This window comes from Bos indicus x Bos taurus, chromosome 25, assembly GCF_003369695.1.
Source record: "Bos indicus x Bos taurus breed Angus x Brahman F1 hybrid chromosome 25, Bos_hybrid_MaternalHap_v2.0, whole genome shotgun sequence".
In the NCBI taxonomy this organism is placed as follows: domain Eukaryota; kingdom Metazoa; phylum Chordata; class Mammalia; order Artiodactyla; family Bovidae; genus Bos; species Bos indicus x Bos taurus.
Window position 1 is genome coordinate 23,966,634 of NC_040100.1, and position 17,540 is coordinate 23,984,173.

Consider the following 17,540-nt stretch of genomic DNA (forward strand, 5'->3'; position numbering starts at 1 on the left):
GCTTCGACAGCCTACCTACCACCCTTCTCAGGTCCTCTCAAATCAGTTTACAGAGCGCTCCCCGCCCACCGCAGAAAGCGAGGGCACCAACCGTCTTCCCCGTTACTCCACGCAGAAAACGACGCAGCATCAAGCCAAACGGCTTTACTGCCGACGCTGGAGGCCGAATTCGAAACGGTTCCCCAACGGCGCAAACGCGCCTCCGTCAGTTAGTTAGAGGGAAGGGAGCGCTTTATAACTGCTTCTCTGCCAAAAACCACTCCCCAAACCCCGTATCCCCGAAGACGCCGAAAGAAGCCGGGAGAGAGTAAAGATGACCGCCGCCTCTGCCTCAGCCACAGGCAGAGAAGCCGCCGCAGCAGCCTCCCCAAGAGCGCCGGGCGTTTGAATGGGCCGGAAGTGGGGGTACAGCGACTTCCGGCAGTTGGGCTGAGGCTAGAAAGGAACGTCAGGGATGGCGACCAAGAGACTCGCACGGTATGCAAGGCGGTTCTGGGCGGTGGCGGGGGATCGCTCCTGATCCGGCGCTGGCGTCCGCGTCAGTGTCCGCGGTGTTCAGCTTCCATTTTCTGCAGTTAGGGCGTGCACTGGCCAGCCTGAACTGGAAGGTCACTCTTCTGGGACTTCAGTCTCGAGCCTCAGTCAGCTCTCTGTTGGAGCGTGAAGGACCAGGGAGGGCTCTCTACTCTGTGCCCCTCAGCCAGTGTCTGCCTATTCTAGGTCTCCGGGAACATTAAGAACGGCCCTAGGGGACCATTTGGAGGTCACCGGCAGCTATCAAGATTACTCCACCTATCAAGCTGTTCACCCTACCACTTACTAGTGATCTGTTTAATTCACAGTGTGAATCATGGCCTCTTTCCTTGGACACGCTTTTCACGTTTCTAATTAATAGAAACAGTGGAATGCATTCGTGAAAGCATGGGTTTCACAGTTGGATCATCCTGGTTTCACATAGTAAATACGTGTTTTCTGGCAAATTGCCGAATTTGATTTCTCACCCATTAAATGTAGGTAGCAGAAAGGACTGTTTTGTACAGTTGTTGAGGATGAAATGAGATCACCATCTTGATTCGGTGCGTAATATGTCCGTAAAGAATCTGCCTGCAGTTCAGGAGACCGGGATTTGATCCCTGGATTGGGAAGATCCCCTGGAAAAGGAAATGGCACCCCACTCCAGTATTCTTGCCTGGAGAATTCCTTGGACAGAGGATTCCAAGAATCAGAAGACTGACTAAACTACCACCACCATTATATGGTAAAGAATCAATAGATGTTAGCCATTATTCTCAACTTCCCATCACAGGTCAAACAGGGAAGCTAGAATGAGTGGTGTCTGCCTGGTCTACCTAGCAAAGTGTTGAATAGTTTTGTCTCAGGACACTCAAGATGTCAGTAAGCTAAAGACCTCAGTAAGCATATAAGCAGATATTCGCTGGAGAAAGACAACCAGACATGACTTTCTCAATATTAGAGAAGCCATTTTGTGGTCTGAGGCTGGCCACAGTGATCCTTAAAAAAATTTTTTTTTTATTTTGTTTTTGGCTGCCCTGGGTCTTTGTTGCTGTGCGCAGGCTTTTCTCTAGTTGCAGCAAGCAGAGTCTACTCTCTAGTTGTGGTCTGCAGGTATCTCATTGAGATGGCTACTCTTTGTTTCAGAGCACAGGCTGTACGGTGCACTGGCTTTGGTAGTTGGGGAGGGCGAGCTCAGTAGTTGTGCTCCATGGGCTTAGTTGCCCCTCAACGTGTGGAGTCATCCTGGAGCAGGGATTGAACCCATGTCCCCTGCATTGGCAAGTGGATTCCTAACCACTGGACTGCCAGAGAAGTTCAGAAATTAATGCTATTAAAGAAACAAAGAATGCAGAAACAGCTGTTACCAGGCAAGAGAAGTAACAGTGGCAAAGATAATATCTCAGAAGTAAAGACTGTTAGTCCTGAGAGTTTCCTAGTGGTCCAGTGGTTAGGGCTCCCAGCTTCCATTGCAGAGGGTACAAGATTGATCCCTGCTCTGGAAACCAATATCCTGCAAGCTGCCAAAAGGAAAAAAAAAAATTCCTAGTTCTGTTTCAATGGTAAAAATTAGCCTGAAGCACTCAACCACCCAATTACCTGGAACCCAAGGGGTGATGATGTTGACCTTTTTGACTCTCTTGACTTCAATCAGCTAATGTTTAGAAGCTCAACCACCTAAGCCCTTACATGAAACATGCATGTACCCTTAGCTTAAACTTACCCAGTTTTGCAGTTTAGAGGCAACACTGGTGTGGGAAACACCAGGAAAGATCCCTAGTGTTATACTTACTTGCTGCAATTAATAAATCCTTCCTTCTGCTCTTTGCCTTGGTGGTCTTTTGGCTTGACACCTACCAAGAGGCTTCAGGTAACAAGCTATTCCCTTTCTGTGGACTTAGAATATTGCCCATAAGGATCCTTTATTATATATTACCTTACACTAGTTTTCCATGAATATCTAGTTTACTTACCCAGATATTTTAAACTCCTAGAAGACTGGACCTGCCCTCTCTCCTCTCCACTGTGCTCTTCACATAGCAAAGGCTGGAAAAAAACAAAAGCAAAATTAACTTAGGTTTTCAATGCATCTTTACAACCAGTTGAGTTCCCCATTATTACTATAAAATAATAGGAGCACAGAGAAACAGTCTGTTTGCAAATATGCACTTTGAAGCCCATGCAGGGAGAATGACTTGTTAAGTCGCTTAGTCATGTCTGACTCTTTGTGACCACATGGACTGCAGTATGCCAGGCTTTTCTGTCTTTTACTGTCTCCTAAAGTTTGCTCAAACTCATGTCCATTGAGTCGATGATGCCATCCAACCATCTCATCTTCTGTTGCCCCCTTCTCCTCCTACCCTCAATCTTTCCCAGCATCAGGATCTTTTCCAATAAGTCAGCTCTTCGCATCAGGTGGCAAAAGTATTGGAGCTTCAGCTCCAGCATCAGTCCTTCCAGTGAATATTCAGGGTTGATTTCCTTTAGGATTGACTGGTTTGATCTTGCTGTCCAAGGACCTCTCAAGAGTCTTCTCCAGCACCAGAATTTGAAAGCATCAGTTCATCAGCATTCAGCCTTCTCTGTGGTCCAACTCTCACATACGTACTTGACTACTGGAAAAACCATAGTTTTGACTAGATGGACCTTTGTCGGTAAAGTAATGTCTCTGCTTTTTAATATGCTGTCTAGGTTGGCCATAGCTTTTCTTCCAAGGAGCAAGCATTTTTTGATTTCATGGCTGCAGTGATCATCCACAGTGATTTTGGAGCCCAATAAAATAAAGTCTGTCATTGTTTCCATTGTTTCCCCATCTATTTGCCACGAAGTGATGGGACCAGATGCCATCATCTTCGTTTTTTGAATGTTGAGTTTTGAGCCAGTTTTTTGATTTTCTTCTTTCACATTCATCAAGAGGCTCTTTAGTTCCTCTTCACTTTCTGCCATAAGGGTGGTGTCATCTGCATATCTGATGTTATTGATATTTCTCCCATCAGTCTTGATTCCCCCTTGAGCTTCATCCATGTCAGCATTTCTCATGATGTACTCTTCATATAAGTTAAATAAGCAGGGTGACAATATACAGCATTGACTTACTCCTTTCCCAATTGGGAACCAGTCTGTTGTTCCATGTCCAGTTCTAACTGTTGCTTCTTGACCTGCATACAGGTTTCTCAGGAGGCAGGTAAGGTGGCCTGATATTCCCATCTCTTGAAGAATTTTTGACAGTTTGTTGTGATCTACAGTCAAAGGCTTTAATGTAGTCATTGAAGCAGAAGTAGATACTTTTCTGGAATTCCCTTTTTCTATGATTCAACACATGTTGGCAATTTGATCTCTGGTTCCTCTGCCTTTTTTAAATCAAACTTGTACATCCGGAAATTTTGAGATCACGTACTGTTTGAAGCCTAGCTTGAAGAATTTTGAGCATTACCTTGCTAGCATGTGAAATGAGTGCAGTAGTTTGTGCAGTAGTTTGAACATTCTTTGGTAGAATGACTGCTAAAGTCAGAAGAGTGCAAAGAACCAAAGTCTTTTGCCCTCAAAGTCTAGTTCAGTTTCCTCTCAATCACAATACATTAGTATATTAATGAGGGTTATACCATCAGTTTGTTAACTTATGTAAACAGGAATATGAATGATTTTGTTAAACATACCTGGATTGTTTTACATTTTTAGGCAGCTTGGATTAATTAGGAGAAAATCAATTCCACCAGCAAATGGAAACCTAGGAAGAAGCAAATCTAGTAAGTAATGTGCCTCATTTCTTTACATTCTGTAGTCTTGCACTTTTAACACTGGTAACGGACACTCTGATGTTTTGCAGAGCAGTTGTTTGACTACTTAATCATCATTGATTTTGAGTCAACATGTTGGAATGATGGGAAACGCCACCGGAGTCAGGAAATAAGTAAGTCTGAACTTGACTGCCAATGGCCAAAGATCCCCTGGAGAAGGGCACAGCAACCCACTCTAGTATTCTTGCCTGGAGAATTCCATGGACAGAGGGGCCTGGTGGGCTGCAGTCCATAGTGTTGTTGGACATGACTGAAGCAACTTAGCACACAGCACACACAATGCTAAATAAGAAAACAAAATGATCTGTGGATTGGTAATTTACTATGAAATCTGATGACAAAAAAGACAAAAAAAACCTAATACTTAAGTGTGTCATCATATAAAATAATTGTTTCAAAATCTCAAATACATAGAAATTGATTAAAAAAATACCTTTGCAAAAAGAACTATGTTTCAACTTTCATATGGTCTTCTAGTTATGGAAATACATTCAAGAGTTTTAAATAGATATACATGTAACTTTAATAGTTTGATTTATTCTTTGGCATAATTTTATATAACCATTACATTACACTGCTTTGGTCATTTTAATGTGCTGTCACTAAAACAATGATTATTTAATAATACTATGTGAAGATAATATCAATATATACTTAATTTAAAGTGATTGCAGCATTAGTTTAACAATTATGTATTCAACTGTCATTTGATGATTCTTTCATGTAGTTGAATTTCCAGCTGTATTACTGAACACATCAACTGGAGAGATTGAATCTGAGTTCCATGCTTATGTTCAGCCTCAGGAACATCCAATTCTTTCTGAATTTTGCGTGGAACTGACAGGCATAAAGCAGGTATGCCCTCTCTTTTTCCCACTTCTCATCCTCCCATTGCAACAAAAAACAAGCAGGAAAGATGTAAATATTAAAACTCAGAAAGAAAATAAAAGCTATATGCCATGTGGAATTAGATTCATTCACTGTTAGAAATACTGTCCCCTCCAGAAGCCCATTGGAATCTTTAAAAATCAGAAAAAACTGGACTTCCACAGTGGTCCAATGATTATGACTCTGTACTCCCACTGCAGAGGTTGTGGGTTTGATCCCTGGTTGAGAAATTAAGATTCCCCCATGGTATAGCCAAAAAAAAAAATTGGAAAGAATAGTGTTATAAAAATGTATATCAAATATATTTTATCAAAATTAAGTGATATCAGATTTCTGCCTATCAGGATATCTTTATTGTATTTCTGTGTGATTTTAGATTACTCAATGTAATTTTTCTTATCTTGCAGAATTCTAATTGTTGTATTATCTCTCTCCTATGTGTTTTAACATCTTTTCACTAGATAAACTGCCAGCTAAAACCTCTTCTTCCTTGTTGTATATCCTCCTCATAGTGCCTAATTATGTGTGCAATAATTATGGAATTCAGTTATTGAATTCAGATTATATGACTTTATTTAGGCTCAAGTTGATGAAGGAGTCCCTCTGAAGATTTGTTTATCTCAGTTCTGTAAATGGATTCAGAAGATTCAGCAACAGAAGAAAATTATTTTTGCTACTACAGTGTCAGATATTTCCACTTCTGAAGTAAAATTATGTGCGTTTGTTACTTGGTCAGGTAAAAAAAATAACTTATATTTAGCAATCATTAATGAGTAGCATTGCCACTAGGTAATTCTTTATCTCTAGTAAGAATTACACTTGTTACCTTCCTGGCCACAAAAAGAAATCTTAAATGTCTAGCATGACGTTAACCAACAAAAGTAAACTTATTCATATTTTAAAATTTTTAAACACCTTTAAAAGTTAAGCTCTAAATTTTAAGAATCTTTCTAGATTTCTCTATTCTCCTGAATCTGGGCAAAGACCGGTGAAAGATTTTTTATCATGGTATTTCTACAACTTTGATAAAAAGAATCCATATTCACCTTGCAATCTTTGCTTTTATACTTTCACGCTTCTAATGTAGACATCAAGGGAAAAAATGGGCCATTTAAAGTACATCTTTTATATGCCCTGATAGAGCATTGCCATTAATAGTCATTGTTAACAGTGCTCTGTCACTGACAGCATAGCATTGATAATTGTGTATGAGTCTGTATGATCAGGCCATTCAAGATGGCTGTTCTTTTGTTCTCTGTATACCCCTGCTTGACCTATACCCTACTCATATCAGTGACCTCCCCTCTTAATACATACTTGCCCTTAGCCCCAGCTAGTGATTGTTCTAATCTTTAGATCTTTAGACCAGAATCTTTATCTCCACCATGATAGCTTATCAAAGGGACATGAGGGCTTTCTCCTCAGCTGGTTTCCCTGGTAACTGATGAACCAACTGATGTCAATTCCCTCTATAACTGGTAAAACCTTGCCGAAGACTGCTGCCATCATGTCCTGCCCACCATCTGCTTCACATGATGGAGTATGCTCTAAGACCATGCTTCAGACATGTACAATCCCCCTGTTCATTAAACCCTTGATGTCTCTGTCACTGACTCTGGGCTCTTTCTTTGGTCTTGAGGTTGGGCAAGTACAGTGCTTGCATGGCTGTGGGGTATAGCCCAACAGGGTCCCTGTAAGATGTTTGGTTTCTCAGTTACATTAATATTTTCTAGAATGTTGAAAGCAGATAATCTTTTCCATCTAAGCCTTGTGATGTGACACCTTACTCTTCTTTCTGAAATGTCAATGTGTTTTACTGGGCTTTTAAGAAATCATTTTGAAACTTAGTTACTGACCTAATTTCTTACTAGTAAGTTATGAGTAATTTTTAAATATTAGGGCAAAAAAATCTTACTCTTCTATTATGTGTTGCATAGTATATAATATATACCATATGTTGTATATGCTATATATAAAATATAGTATAGTGTATGTTGTTATATATTATTCTAAGTTCTGTTTTATGTCGACTTTCAGCATTTTGTTTATAAATAATAGCGTAAGTAAAAACCGTTAGCATCATTGACTTTGTTCTAATATTCTTGATGCAGACTGGGACTTGGGGGTTTGCCTGGAGTATGAATGTAAAAGAAAACAACTGTTAAAACCTGTGTTCCTTAATTCTTGGATTGATCTCAGAGTAACTTACAAGGTAAGGGAGCATGTTCACTTTCCTTCTGTTGAAAAGTTATTAAACTTTATCCTACACATAGGCTTCCCTGATAGCTCAGTTGGTGAAGAATCCACCTGCAATTCAGGGGATCCCAGTTTGATTCCTGGATCAGAAAGATCTGCTGGAAAAAGGATAGGCTACCCACTCCAGTATTCTTGGGCATCTCTTGTGGTTCAGCTGGTAATGCAAATCCCTGGGTTGGGAAGATCCCCTGGAGAAGGGAAAAGCTACCTACTCCAGTATTCTGGCCTGGAGAATTCCAAGGACTGTATAGTTCATGGGGCTGTAAAGAGTCGGACACGACTGAGCGACTTTCACTTCACACATGGGTATGGGTTTCTACAAACAAAATATTTTGTTTTGAAGCATCCATATAAATACTTTTCTTAAAGTATATAAAAACAACACAAAAATAAGCACATTTCAAATCTAATAGAATAAAAATCATGAGAAGTAAATGGCTAACTGTATAGCCTTTCACATAGTAATTATTTTTTAAAATATATTGTCTTTTATTTGACTAGATTTTCTATAGAAGAAAACCAAAAGGACTCAGTGGTGCCCTGCAGGAAGTAGGAATGCAATTCTTGGGGCGAGAACATTTTGGTTAGTATATCTTGAGATTAATTTTATTATGTAAGTCATTTTATTTTTATACAGTCTTTCATTTGCATCTCATTTTTCAATGATGTCATTAACAAAGAATATCCTCAGCCTGGAAAAAGCCCTAGTCTATACATTCAGATTATTTCCAAGATTTTCAAATTACCACTTCCTTAAATTATTGTAAAGTTTTATATAAGACTGTTATCTAGAGGATTTCTAGTTTCTTAAAAAAAAATGAAAAGAATTAGCCATATCAAATGGAGACTGTAAACAAATGCCCAAATAATAGAGTAGACTAGTGAAAAAACTGAACAAGACGATTAGATTATGCATAAAACATGATCCCTACAGAATGTTGGTGATATTTTTTATATATATTTTAGTTTTATTCAATTATAGTTGATTGACAATGTTGTGTTCATTTCAGGTGTACAGTAAAATGATTGTTACATACATATACATGTATTCTTTGTTAGATTCTTTTCTCATTTGGGTTATCATAGAATATTGATTAGAATTTCTTGTGCTATACAGTAGGTCCTTGTTGGTTATCTATCTTATAAATGGTAGTGTGTGTATTTTGATTTATACCTCACCCCTTTTCCCCCTCATATCTGAAAGTCTGTTTTTGTTCTGTAAATAAGTTCATTTATATCTTTTTTAAAAATCAGATTCCATGTATGAGTGATATCATATTTGTCTTTCTGTCTGATATACCTCATGTAGTATGATAATCTTTAGGTCAGTCCATGTGACTACAAATGGCATTATTTCATTCCTTTTTATGGATGAGTAATGTTCAATTGTATATATGTGCCACATCTTCTGTATCCATTCCTCTATTGAACATTTAAATTGCTTCCATGTCTTGGCTGTTATAAACAGTGGTGCAGTGAACATTGGGGTACATATATCTTCAGATTATGGTCTTCCCTGAATATATGCCCAGGAGTGGGATTGCTGGATCATAATGGTAGTTCTATTTTTAGTTTTTTTAAGGTATCTGCATACTGTTCTGTAGTGGTTGTACCAATTTACATTCCTACTGACAAGGTAGAAGGGCTCCCTTTTCTCCACAGCCTTTCCAGCATTTATTGTTTGGAGACTTTTTGATGATGGCAATTCTGACTGGCGTGAGATGATACCTCATTGTAGCTTTAATTTGCAATTCTCTGATAATAAGTGATGTTGAATATCTTTTCATGTGCTTTTGGCCATCTGGTGTGTCTTTGGAGAAATGTTTGTTTGGATCTTCTGTCCATTTTTCAATTGGGTGATTTGGTTTTTTGGCATAGAGCTGCATGAGTTATTTATTTTGTTTGTTTATTTTGAAGATTAATCTCTTGCTTGTTGCTTCATTTGCACATATTTTCTCTGATTCTGTGAGTTGTCTTTTCATTTTGTTTATTGGTTTCTTTGCTATGCAAAACATTTAAATTTAATTAGGTCCCAATTGTTTATTTTTATTTTCATTTTCATCACTCTAGCAGGTAGATCAAAATAAAAACTGCTGTGATTTATGTCAGAGAATGTTCTGCCTGCATATCCCTCTAAGAGTTTTATGGTGTCTGGGCTTACATTTAGGTCTTTGATCCATTTTGAGTTTATTTTTTGTGTATATTGTTAAAGAGTATTCTAATTTTGCTCTTTTACATGTAGCTGTCCAGTTTTCTCAGCATCATTTATTGAAGAGACTGTTTTTTTCTCCATTGTATATTCTTGCATCCTCTATCATAGATTAATTGACCATGGGTATATGAATTTATCTCTAGGTTTTCTATCTTGTTCCATTGATCTATATATCTGTTTTTGTGCCAGTTTAATACTATTTTGATTACTATAGCTTTGTAGTATAGTCTGAAGTCAGGAAGCCTGTTTCCCCTAGCTCGGTTTTTGGTTTTTTTTTTTGATCAAGATTGCTTTGGTGATTTGGGGTCTTTTGTGTTTTCCTACAAATTGTAACTTTTTTTTGTTCTAATTCTGTGGAAAATGCCACTGATAATTTGGTAGGAATTGCATTGAGTTTGTATATTGCTTTGGATAGTATGATCACTTCACAATATTGGTGCTTCCAGTCTAAGAACACAGTATATCTTTCCATCTGTTTGTGTTATCTTTGATTTCTTTCAGCAGTATCATAAGATATGCTGTATTTCATATAACACTGTGAAGTGTTCTGAGTATATGTCTTTTGTCTCCTGAGGTAGGTTTATTCCTAGGTATTTTATTCTTTTTGATGCAGTGGTGAATGAGGTTGTTTCTTTAATTTCTCTTTATGCTCTTTCATTGTTAGTGTATAAGAATGCAAGATTTCTGTGTGTTGATTTTGTATCTTGAAATTTTACCAGATTTGTTGATGAACTCTAGTAGTCTTCTGGTAGCATCTTTAGGATTTTCTATGACTAGTATCATGTCATCAGCAGCCAGTATCAGTTTTACTTCTTCTTTTCCAATTTGGATTCCTTTTATTTGGTTTTTTTCTTTTCTGATTGTGATGGCTAGGACTTCTAAAACTATGTTGAATAAAAATGGTGAGAGTGGATATTCCTGCCTTGTTCCTGATCTTAGAGGGAATGCTTTCAGCTTTTCACCATAGAGAATGATGTTAGCTGTGGGTTTGTGATATATGGCCTTTATTATTTTAGGGTAAGTTCTCTCTATTCCCACTTCCTTCAGAGCTTTTATCATAAATGGGTGTTGAATTTTTGTCAAAATCTTTTTCTGCATCTATTAAGATAATCATGTGGTTTTATTTTTTAGTCTTTTTATTTTAGAGCATAGTTGATTAATAATGTTATTAGTTTCAGGTATACAGCAAAGTGATTCAGCTCTACATATACGTGTATCTGTTCTTTTTCAAGAAGGCAATGGCACCCCACTCCAGTACTCTTGCCTGGAAAATCCCATGGGCGGAGGAGCCTGGTAGGCTGCAGTCCATGGGGTCGCTAAGAGTCAGACACGACTGAGCGACTTCACTTTCACTTTTCACTTTCATGCATTGGAGAAGGAAATGGCAACCCACTCCAGTGTTCTTGCCTGGAGAATCCCAGGGACGGGGGAGACTAGTTGGCTGCCGTCTGTGGGGTTGCACAGAGTCGGACACGACTGAAGCGACTTAGCAGCAGCAGCAGCATTCTTTTTCAAATCCTTTTCCCACTTAGGTTGTTACACAATATTGAGCTGAGTTCCCTGTGCTATACAGAAGTTGCTGATTATTCTTTTTTAAAAAAATATTTATTTTTATTTATTTATTTGGCTATCCTGGGTCTTGGAAGAAAGCAATGGCACCCCACTCTAGTACTCTTGCCTGGCAAATCCCATGGACAGAGGAGCCTAGTAGGCTGCAGTCCATGGGGTCGAGAAGAGTCAGACACGACTGAACGACTTCCCTTTCACTTTTCACTTTCACGCATTGGAGAAGGAAATGGCAACCCACTCCAGTGTTCTTGCCTGGAGAATCCCAGGGACGGGGGAGCCTGGTGGGCTGCCATCTATGGGGTCACACAGAGTCTGACACGACTGAAGTGATTAGCAGCAGCATACTGGGTCTTAGCTGTGGCACATGGGATATTTGGTCTTTGTCGTAGCATGCAGAATCTTTAGTTACCAGCATGTGGAATGTAGTTCCCTAACCAGGGATCCCAGCCCCCTGCAGAGTGTTAGCCACTGGACTACCAAGGAAGTCCCCATCCATTTTATTTTTGTTTTAATTTTTGTTGTTTGTTTTTTTTTTTAACTTTTTATTTTGTATTGGAGTATAGCCAGTTAACAAACTATGTTATGATAGTTTCAGGTGAATAGTGAAGAGACTCAGCCATACATGTAAATGTATCCATTCTCCCCAAACTCCCCTTCCATCCAGGCTTCCATATAACACTGAGCAGCGTTCCATGTGCTACACAGTAGGTCTGTGTTGGTTATCCATTTTAAATATAGCAGAATGTATATGTCAATCCCAAACTCCTAACTATCCCTCCCCCATCATTCCACCTGTTACCATAAGTTCTTTCTCTAAGTCTCTGAGTCTGTTACTATTTTGTAAATAAGTTCATTTGTATATATAGGTAGATAGATAGATTGTACATGTAAGTGATAACAGGATATTTCTTTGTCTAACTTACTTCAGTCAGTGTATCTAAGTCCATCCATGTTGTGGCAAAGGCCTTATTTCATTCTTTTTAATGGCTGGGTAATATTCCTTTGGGTTTCCCTGATGCCTCAGTGGTAAAAAATCTGCCTGCAATGTAGATATGAGTTTGATCTCCGTGTTGGGAAGATTCCCTGGAGAAGCAAATGACAACCCACTCCAATACTCTTGCCTGGGAAATCCCTGGTGAGCTACAGCCCAGAAGAGTCAGACATGACTTAGTGACTATAACTACCACAAATAATATTCCGTTGTATATATGTACCACATCTTCTTTATTCATTGTTCTGTCAATGGGCATTTAGATTGTTTCAATGTCTTGGCTATTGTAAACAGCACTGCAGTGAGCATTGGGGTGCATGTATCCTTTCGGACCATGTTTTTCTCCAGATACATGCTCAGGAGTAGGGTTTCAGGATCATATGGTCGCTGTGTTTTTAGTTTCTTTAGGAACTCACTTATGTTTTCCATAGTGGCTATACCAGTTTACATTCCCACCAACAATGTAGGAGGGTTTCCTCTTCACACCCTCTCCAGCATTTACTGTTTGTGAATTTTTTGATGATAGCCATTCTGACTGGTGTGAGGTGAGGGATCTCTAGTTTTAATTTGCGTTTCTCTGATAATTTGCGTTTCTCTGATAATTAGTGATGTTGAATATCTTTTATGTGCCTCTCGGCCATCTGTATGTCTTCTTTGGAAAAATGTCTATTTAGGTCTTCTGCCCATTTTTTGATTGGGTTGTTTATTTTGATGATATTTAGCTGCATGAACTGTTTGTAAATTTTGGAGACTAATACCTTGTCTGTCATATCATCTGCAAATATTTTCTCCCATTCTGTGAGTTATCTTTTCATTTTGTTTATGGTTTCCTTTGCTGTGCAAAAGCTTTTGAATTTAATTAGATCCCATTTATTTCTTTTGTTTTTATTTCCATTACTCAGAAACAGATCAAAAAAGATATTGCTGTGATTTATGTCAAAGAGTGTTCTGTGTTTTTCTCTAAGAATTTTATAGTGCCCAGTCTCACATCTATGTCTTTAACTCATTTTGAGCTTATTTTTATGTATGGTGTTAAAGAATGATACCTAGAGACAAAAAGAAAGCACAGTCATCTAAAACCTATGGGCTGGAGCCAAAGAAGTCCTAAGGGAAGTTTGTAGCAATACAGTCTTACTTCAAGAAACAAGAAAGTCTCAAACAACCTATTCCTACACCTAAAGCAATTAGAGAAAGAAGAACAAACAAAACCTAAAGTTAGTAGATGGAAATAAACCATGAACATCAGACAGAAATAAATGAAATAGAAACAAAGCAATAGCAAAAATCAGTGAACCTAAAAGCTGGTTCTTTGAAAAGATAAAATTGAGAAACCTTTAGCCTGACTCATCCAGAAAAAAAGGGAGAGGACTCAAATCAACAAAATTAGAAATGAAAAAAGAATTACAGCTGACATCACAGAAGTACAAAGGATCATAAGAGACTACTACCAGCCACTCTGTGGCAATAAAATGAACATCCTGGAAGAAATGAACAAATTCCTAGAAAGATACAGTCTCCCAAGGCCAAACCAGGAAGAAACAGAAAATAATTATGAACAGACCAATCCCAGTACTGAAATCAAAACTGATTAAAAAACTCCTAACAAACAAAAGTTCAGGACCAGATGACTAAATGTGGGAAATCTTTCATTGGTGAGGCTGCCACAGCTTTCCACAAGACCATTTTATATGATGAAATTTAGTAGATGATCATAAAACCAACTGTATGTTCCAATTTCTGCTTAACTGGTAGTTTATTTCTTTACATATGTACCACTAAATTCAGTCTTTGATATCTCTTTCCTCAGGGTTGGATGATTCTCGGAATACTGCCCTTCTTGCTTGGAAAATGATCAGGGATGGTTGCTTAATGAAGATTACAAGGTCTTTGAACAAGGTTAGTGGTGTCTTGCCTCTTTATTCCGTTATTTCAAACTCCAGAAGTAATTATAGGCTAACTGAAATGTAGATGTTATGTATGCTGTCATTTATAGATCAATCGGTGCTGACATTTTTCTTTTTTGTCATATTATATAATACTAAAGAAATTATGAATGCAGGGTTTCTAAAATTGTTGGTTTTATCTGTGGAATCTTAGGTTTCCACTAAGAGGATTCCTAACATTTTCACCAGAAATTTGAATATGGATCAAGTTGAAGAAACATCAACCTGTACCAATAACACTCATGATCCCAGCATATATGGTGGGGAGCCTAAAAATTCAATAAAACCTTACAAGAAAATTCAAATGAAGTCAGTTGGTGTGAATTCTCCTATAAAGGTACAGCAGGATCAGTTACAACAAAAGGACAGCATAAAAGCAGGTCTTTGCAATGTCAGAAGCTGTTTATCTCTCTCTAATGCTACTAAGTCCTGGACTTCTCTGGGGCAGTTGCAGTCTTCCAGCCGGAATACACCTATGCAGAAGCAAATAAACCAACATCTTGCATTTAATACCAATTCTAAGTCTTTAGCAGTTGGTTCAGAACTGGTACCTGTTTCAACTACCATTTCATCTTTTAATAATGTTTCTGATATAGAAGTGAGTTCTGCTCTTGACTGTTTACCTATGTTGGCTGATTGGGAGGATGTAGCTTTACTGCCAGCATCTCAGCCCGAGCAAAATATATCTTGTATACCTCTTGTTAGTGACTCAAATGTAGACACTTCACTTAATTCTGGAGAAAGAGTAATGGTTTTAGAAGAATCTGAAATGTTAAGTCATGAAAACTTTGGAGGCACAGAAGAAACTCCTCAAAAATCTGTTACCTCTAAGTCTATTGTATATAAGAGTCCCCACACTACTATTTATAATGTAAAGGAAGCCAAAGATCCAGGTTCAGATACTTTTGGCTTTAAATTACCTGAACGTAAATCAAGTAATTTCAACAGTGTTAATTCCAATGTGTCTCATCCTTTAGTTTTGGGGAAACATCGTCTTTGTTTAGATGATAGTAAAAGGAATCCATCCAGTCCTCCACTTTTCCCACCAGCTAAAAAACAGACTTTCACTATTCATGAAGAAAAGCCTGCATCATCTAATGACTCCCCAGGAGCAATTTCTTCCTGGAAGATTCTCCCTTCTGTCTTAACTTCTACAGTTAATCTGCAAGAGCCTTGGAAGAGTAGAAAAATAACACCTCCTTTATGCAAGTGTGGCCGAAGATCTAAGAGACTTACTGTTTCTAATAATGGACCAAACCATGGAAAAGTCTTCTATTGTTGTCCTGTTGGGAAGTACCAAGAAAAGAGAAAATGTTGTGGCTATTTCAAGTGGGAACAAACACTTCAAGAGGAAAGAGCGAACAGTATAGTTCTATCTGATTCCCCAGGAGGACTCACTTTTAGTTCTTTAGAAACAAACCTTATTTGTGACAGAAATGTAAATTTCTCTACTAAAAATTCATTGAGACTCAGACCTTCAATGAGAAATTGACCTTTTTTATGTCTAAACTATGTTTTTACTTCAGTGTGACTTTTAGTGCAGTAAAGAGAAAAAAGTGTGTATAGGGCTACATGTTGTGAGGACTTTGCATATCTGAGCTCTGTGAGCTACTCTGGGGCTATTCAGCACATTCACACACACACACACACACACTGAAAATAGAAAAAAATAATATCACAGCCTTCTAATTTCATTCACCAGTTATCTAATTTGTCTTCTTTCCATGTATGAATCCTGATTGTCCCCTGAATTTCCACACATGAGTATGCTGATAATGTCTTACGCTATTTTATTTATATTTCATATATTAACTGTTACCAAACTTATCACACTTTTTTGAAGAACCACAAATTAAATACTTGGTAAACTGTATTTATTAGATTAAATATAATAGCAATATTAATACATGATATCCTATTTCTTTATATTGAATTATAATTGTCATACAATATTATATCAATTTCAGGTGTACAATATATGATATCCTTTTACACTTAGACCTTGAAACGAATTTTAAATTATTTTTAAATTATGTGAATAACAGTGTGACCAATAAAAAATCCCTACACTATTTTCAGGTAGATACTTGTACTTTGAGAATTATGATAATCTATTATTTAAGACTTTTCTAAAAACTTTATAACTTGTTTCATTTTATTTCACCCCTTAAAAATTGGTTCTGATTTATAGTCAGTATATCGGTAGAATTACTCAACTAAGATCTGAAATTCAATAGGTCAGAGATTTAGTTCAGAAATTGCTTCTACACTATGTGTTTAAAAATTCCTCAACAACTGGTGGTATTCTTTTTATATTACCAAATTTTAAAAACATTGACACTGATGCAGAGGAATTTATTGAATGTTTTATTTCAGAATCCAGCCTGTGAGGTTATAACCACAGGCTATTTTAAATCAATTAGTTCATAAGCATACTATCACATTTTTTACCACCGTTTCATAATCTTTGATTTTACAGAGTCTTATTTTTTAGAGACCATCATAATTACTGGAATAGACTTAAATTGTTTCCCATTCTTTCTTCCTCAGTTCGTTTCTTTTTATCTTCCCACTAATAGTCTTTGGCAGCTCCTGAATAAATTCTACCTGTAGATATCCAAGGGAAGAAAATTAGGCCAGAAGTTTTCATCTTTAGACAAAGTCAATTATGTAACAGTTCTATTATGAACTCTAGGTGAAAGAATCAGGACACCAATTGGGAGGTTTTTTTGATAAAAGCCAAAAAAGGGAGAATGGATATTGTTGAGGATATTTTTTGTGATATTTAGTATTTACTATAAGTCCAGTAAGCCAAATGATCCTACAAATTAGGTTAAGAGTTTCACTTTAATCTCAAAGATTCTGTTTCTTATCCATGTCATTAGTTCAGTTTGAAATGTTTGGTATAGCACATTTCAAGAGAATGTTCATTAAAATGGAAAAAATAAACAGCTAAAAATTTCCAGAATACTAAGCAAATATTGTTCTTAATTAGAGTACCTACCTTTCTGGGATATTTGTAAGGTGCTGTATTTCTTTTTACATGCTCCTGAATCTCCTTTTTTAGTTGTTCTTGATCATGTGACTTGTAATCAGGATTCAGAACAATAAAAGCCTTTACTACCTAAAATAAATATTTGAATGATGAGTTGTATATTTTTATGTTTCAATGTATCTTTCTCTTAACTTGAGAATCTAAATAAATACATCATGTGGTGAGCCAAAATGTTTATTAGAGTCTGATCTCAGCTTTATGCTCTTAAGCCAGCCAGTTGACTCCCACACCTAGATTTTGTATCTAATGTGTGCGTGTGTGCTCAGTTACTCAGTTGTCTCCAACTCTGTGACCCCATGGACTGTTGCCTGCCAGG

General features: G+C 37.4%; 3 protein-coding genes across 8 annotated transcripts in view; 1 reads left to right on the forward strand and 2 right to left on the reverse strand.

Moving 5' to 3' along the window:
* REXO5 (RNA exonuclease 5) overlaps positions 1-400 on the reverse strand; it is a 69,850-nt gene extending 69,450 nt beyond the window's left edge. For 2 of the 5 annotated variants that reach the window (XM_027528067.1, XM_027528069.1), the window contains exon 1: positions 16-127. The gene's annotated coding sequence lies outside the window, so the exon portion shown is untranslated. Of the gene's footprint in view, positions 1-15 lie in introns of all 5 variants that reach the window. The other 3 variants (XM_027528063.1, XM_027528066.1, XM_027528064.1) reach the window with 3 other exon arrangements.
* ERI2 (ERI1 exoribonuclease family member 2) lies at positions 112-17,325 on the forward strand. 2 transcript variants are annotated; one of them, XM_027528070.1, is made up of 9 exons: positions 112-477; positions 4,192-4,259; positions 4,340-4,423; positions 5,038-5,165; positions 5,778-5,934; positions 7,310-7,410; positions 7,956-8,037; positions 14,034-14,122; positions 14,324-17,325. In XM_027528070.1, the coding sequence occupies exons 1-9, from the start codon at positions 455-457 to the stop codon at positions 15,659-15,661; spliced, it is 2,070 nt and encodes a 689-aa protein (XP_027383871.1). In that variant the 5' UTR covers positions 112-454; the 3' UTR covers positions 15,662-17,325. The 2 variants fall into 2 exon arrangements, with proteins under 2 accessions (XP_027383871.1, XP_027383872.1); XM_027528071.1 differs by having other exon boundaries at positions 369-477; positions 5,778-5,913; positions 14,324-17,323.
* ACSM3 (acyl-CoA synthetase medium chain family member 3) overlaps positions 16,516-17,540 on the reverse strand; it is a 56,429-nt gene continuing 55,404 nt past the window's right edge. Inside the window, exons 13-14 of the mRNA XM_027528072.1 lie at positions 17,174-17,293; positions 16,516-16,776 (exon numbers count right to left, since the gene is read on the reverse strand). Coding sequence (XP_027383873.1) covers positions 16,690-16,776; positions 17,174-17,293 — 207 coding nt within the window. The 3' untranslated portion in view covers positions 16,516-16,689. The remainder of the gene's footprint in view (positions 16,777-17,173; positions 17,294-17,540) is intronic.

Excerpts from the sequence above, each read along its gene's own strand:
- ERI2 (XM_027528070.1), top strand. The coding sequence starts at position 455 with ATGGCGACCAAGAGACTCGCACG. Across the intron at positions 4,424-5,037 it reads CCACCGGAGTCAGGAAATAA|TTGAATTTCCAGCTGTATTA; the intron begins GTAAGTCTGAAC and ends TCTTTCATGTAG. Across the intron at positions 5,166-5,777 it reads AACTGACAGGCATAAAGCAG|GCTCAAGTTGATGAAGGAGT; the intron begins GTATGCCCTCTC and ends GACTTTATTTAG.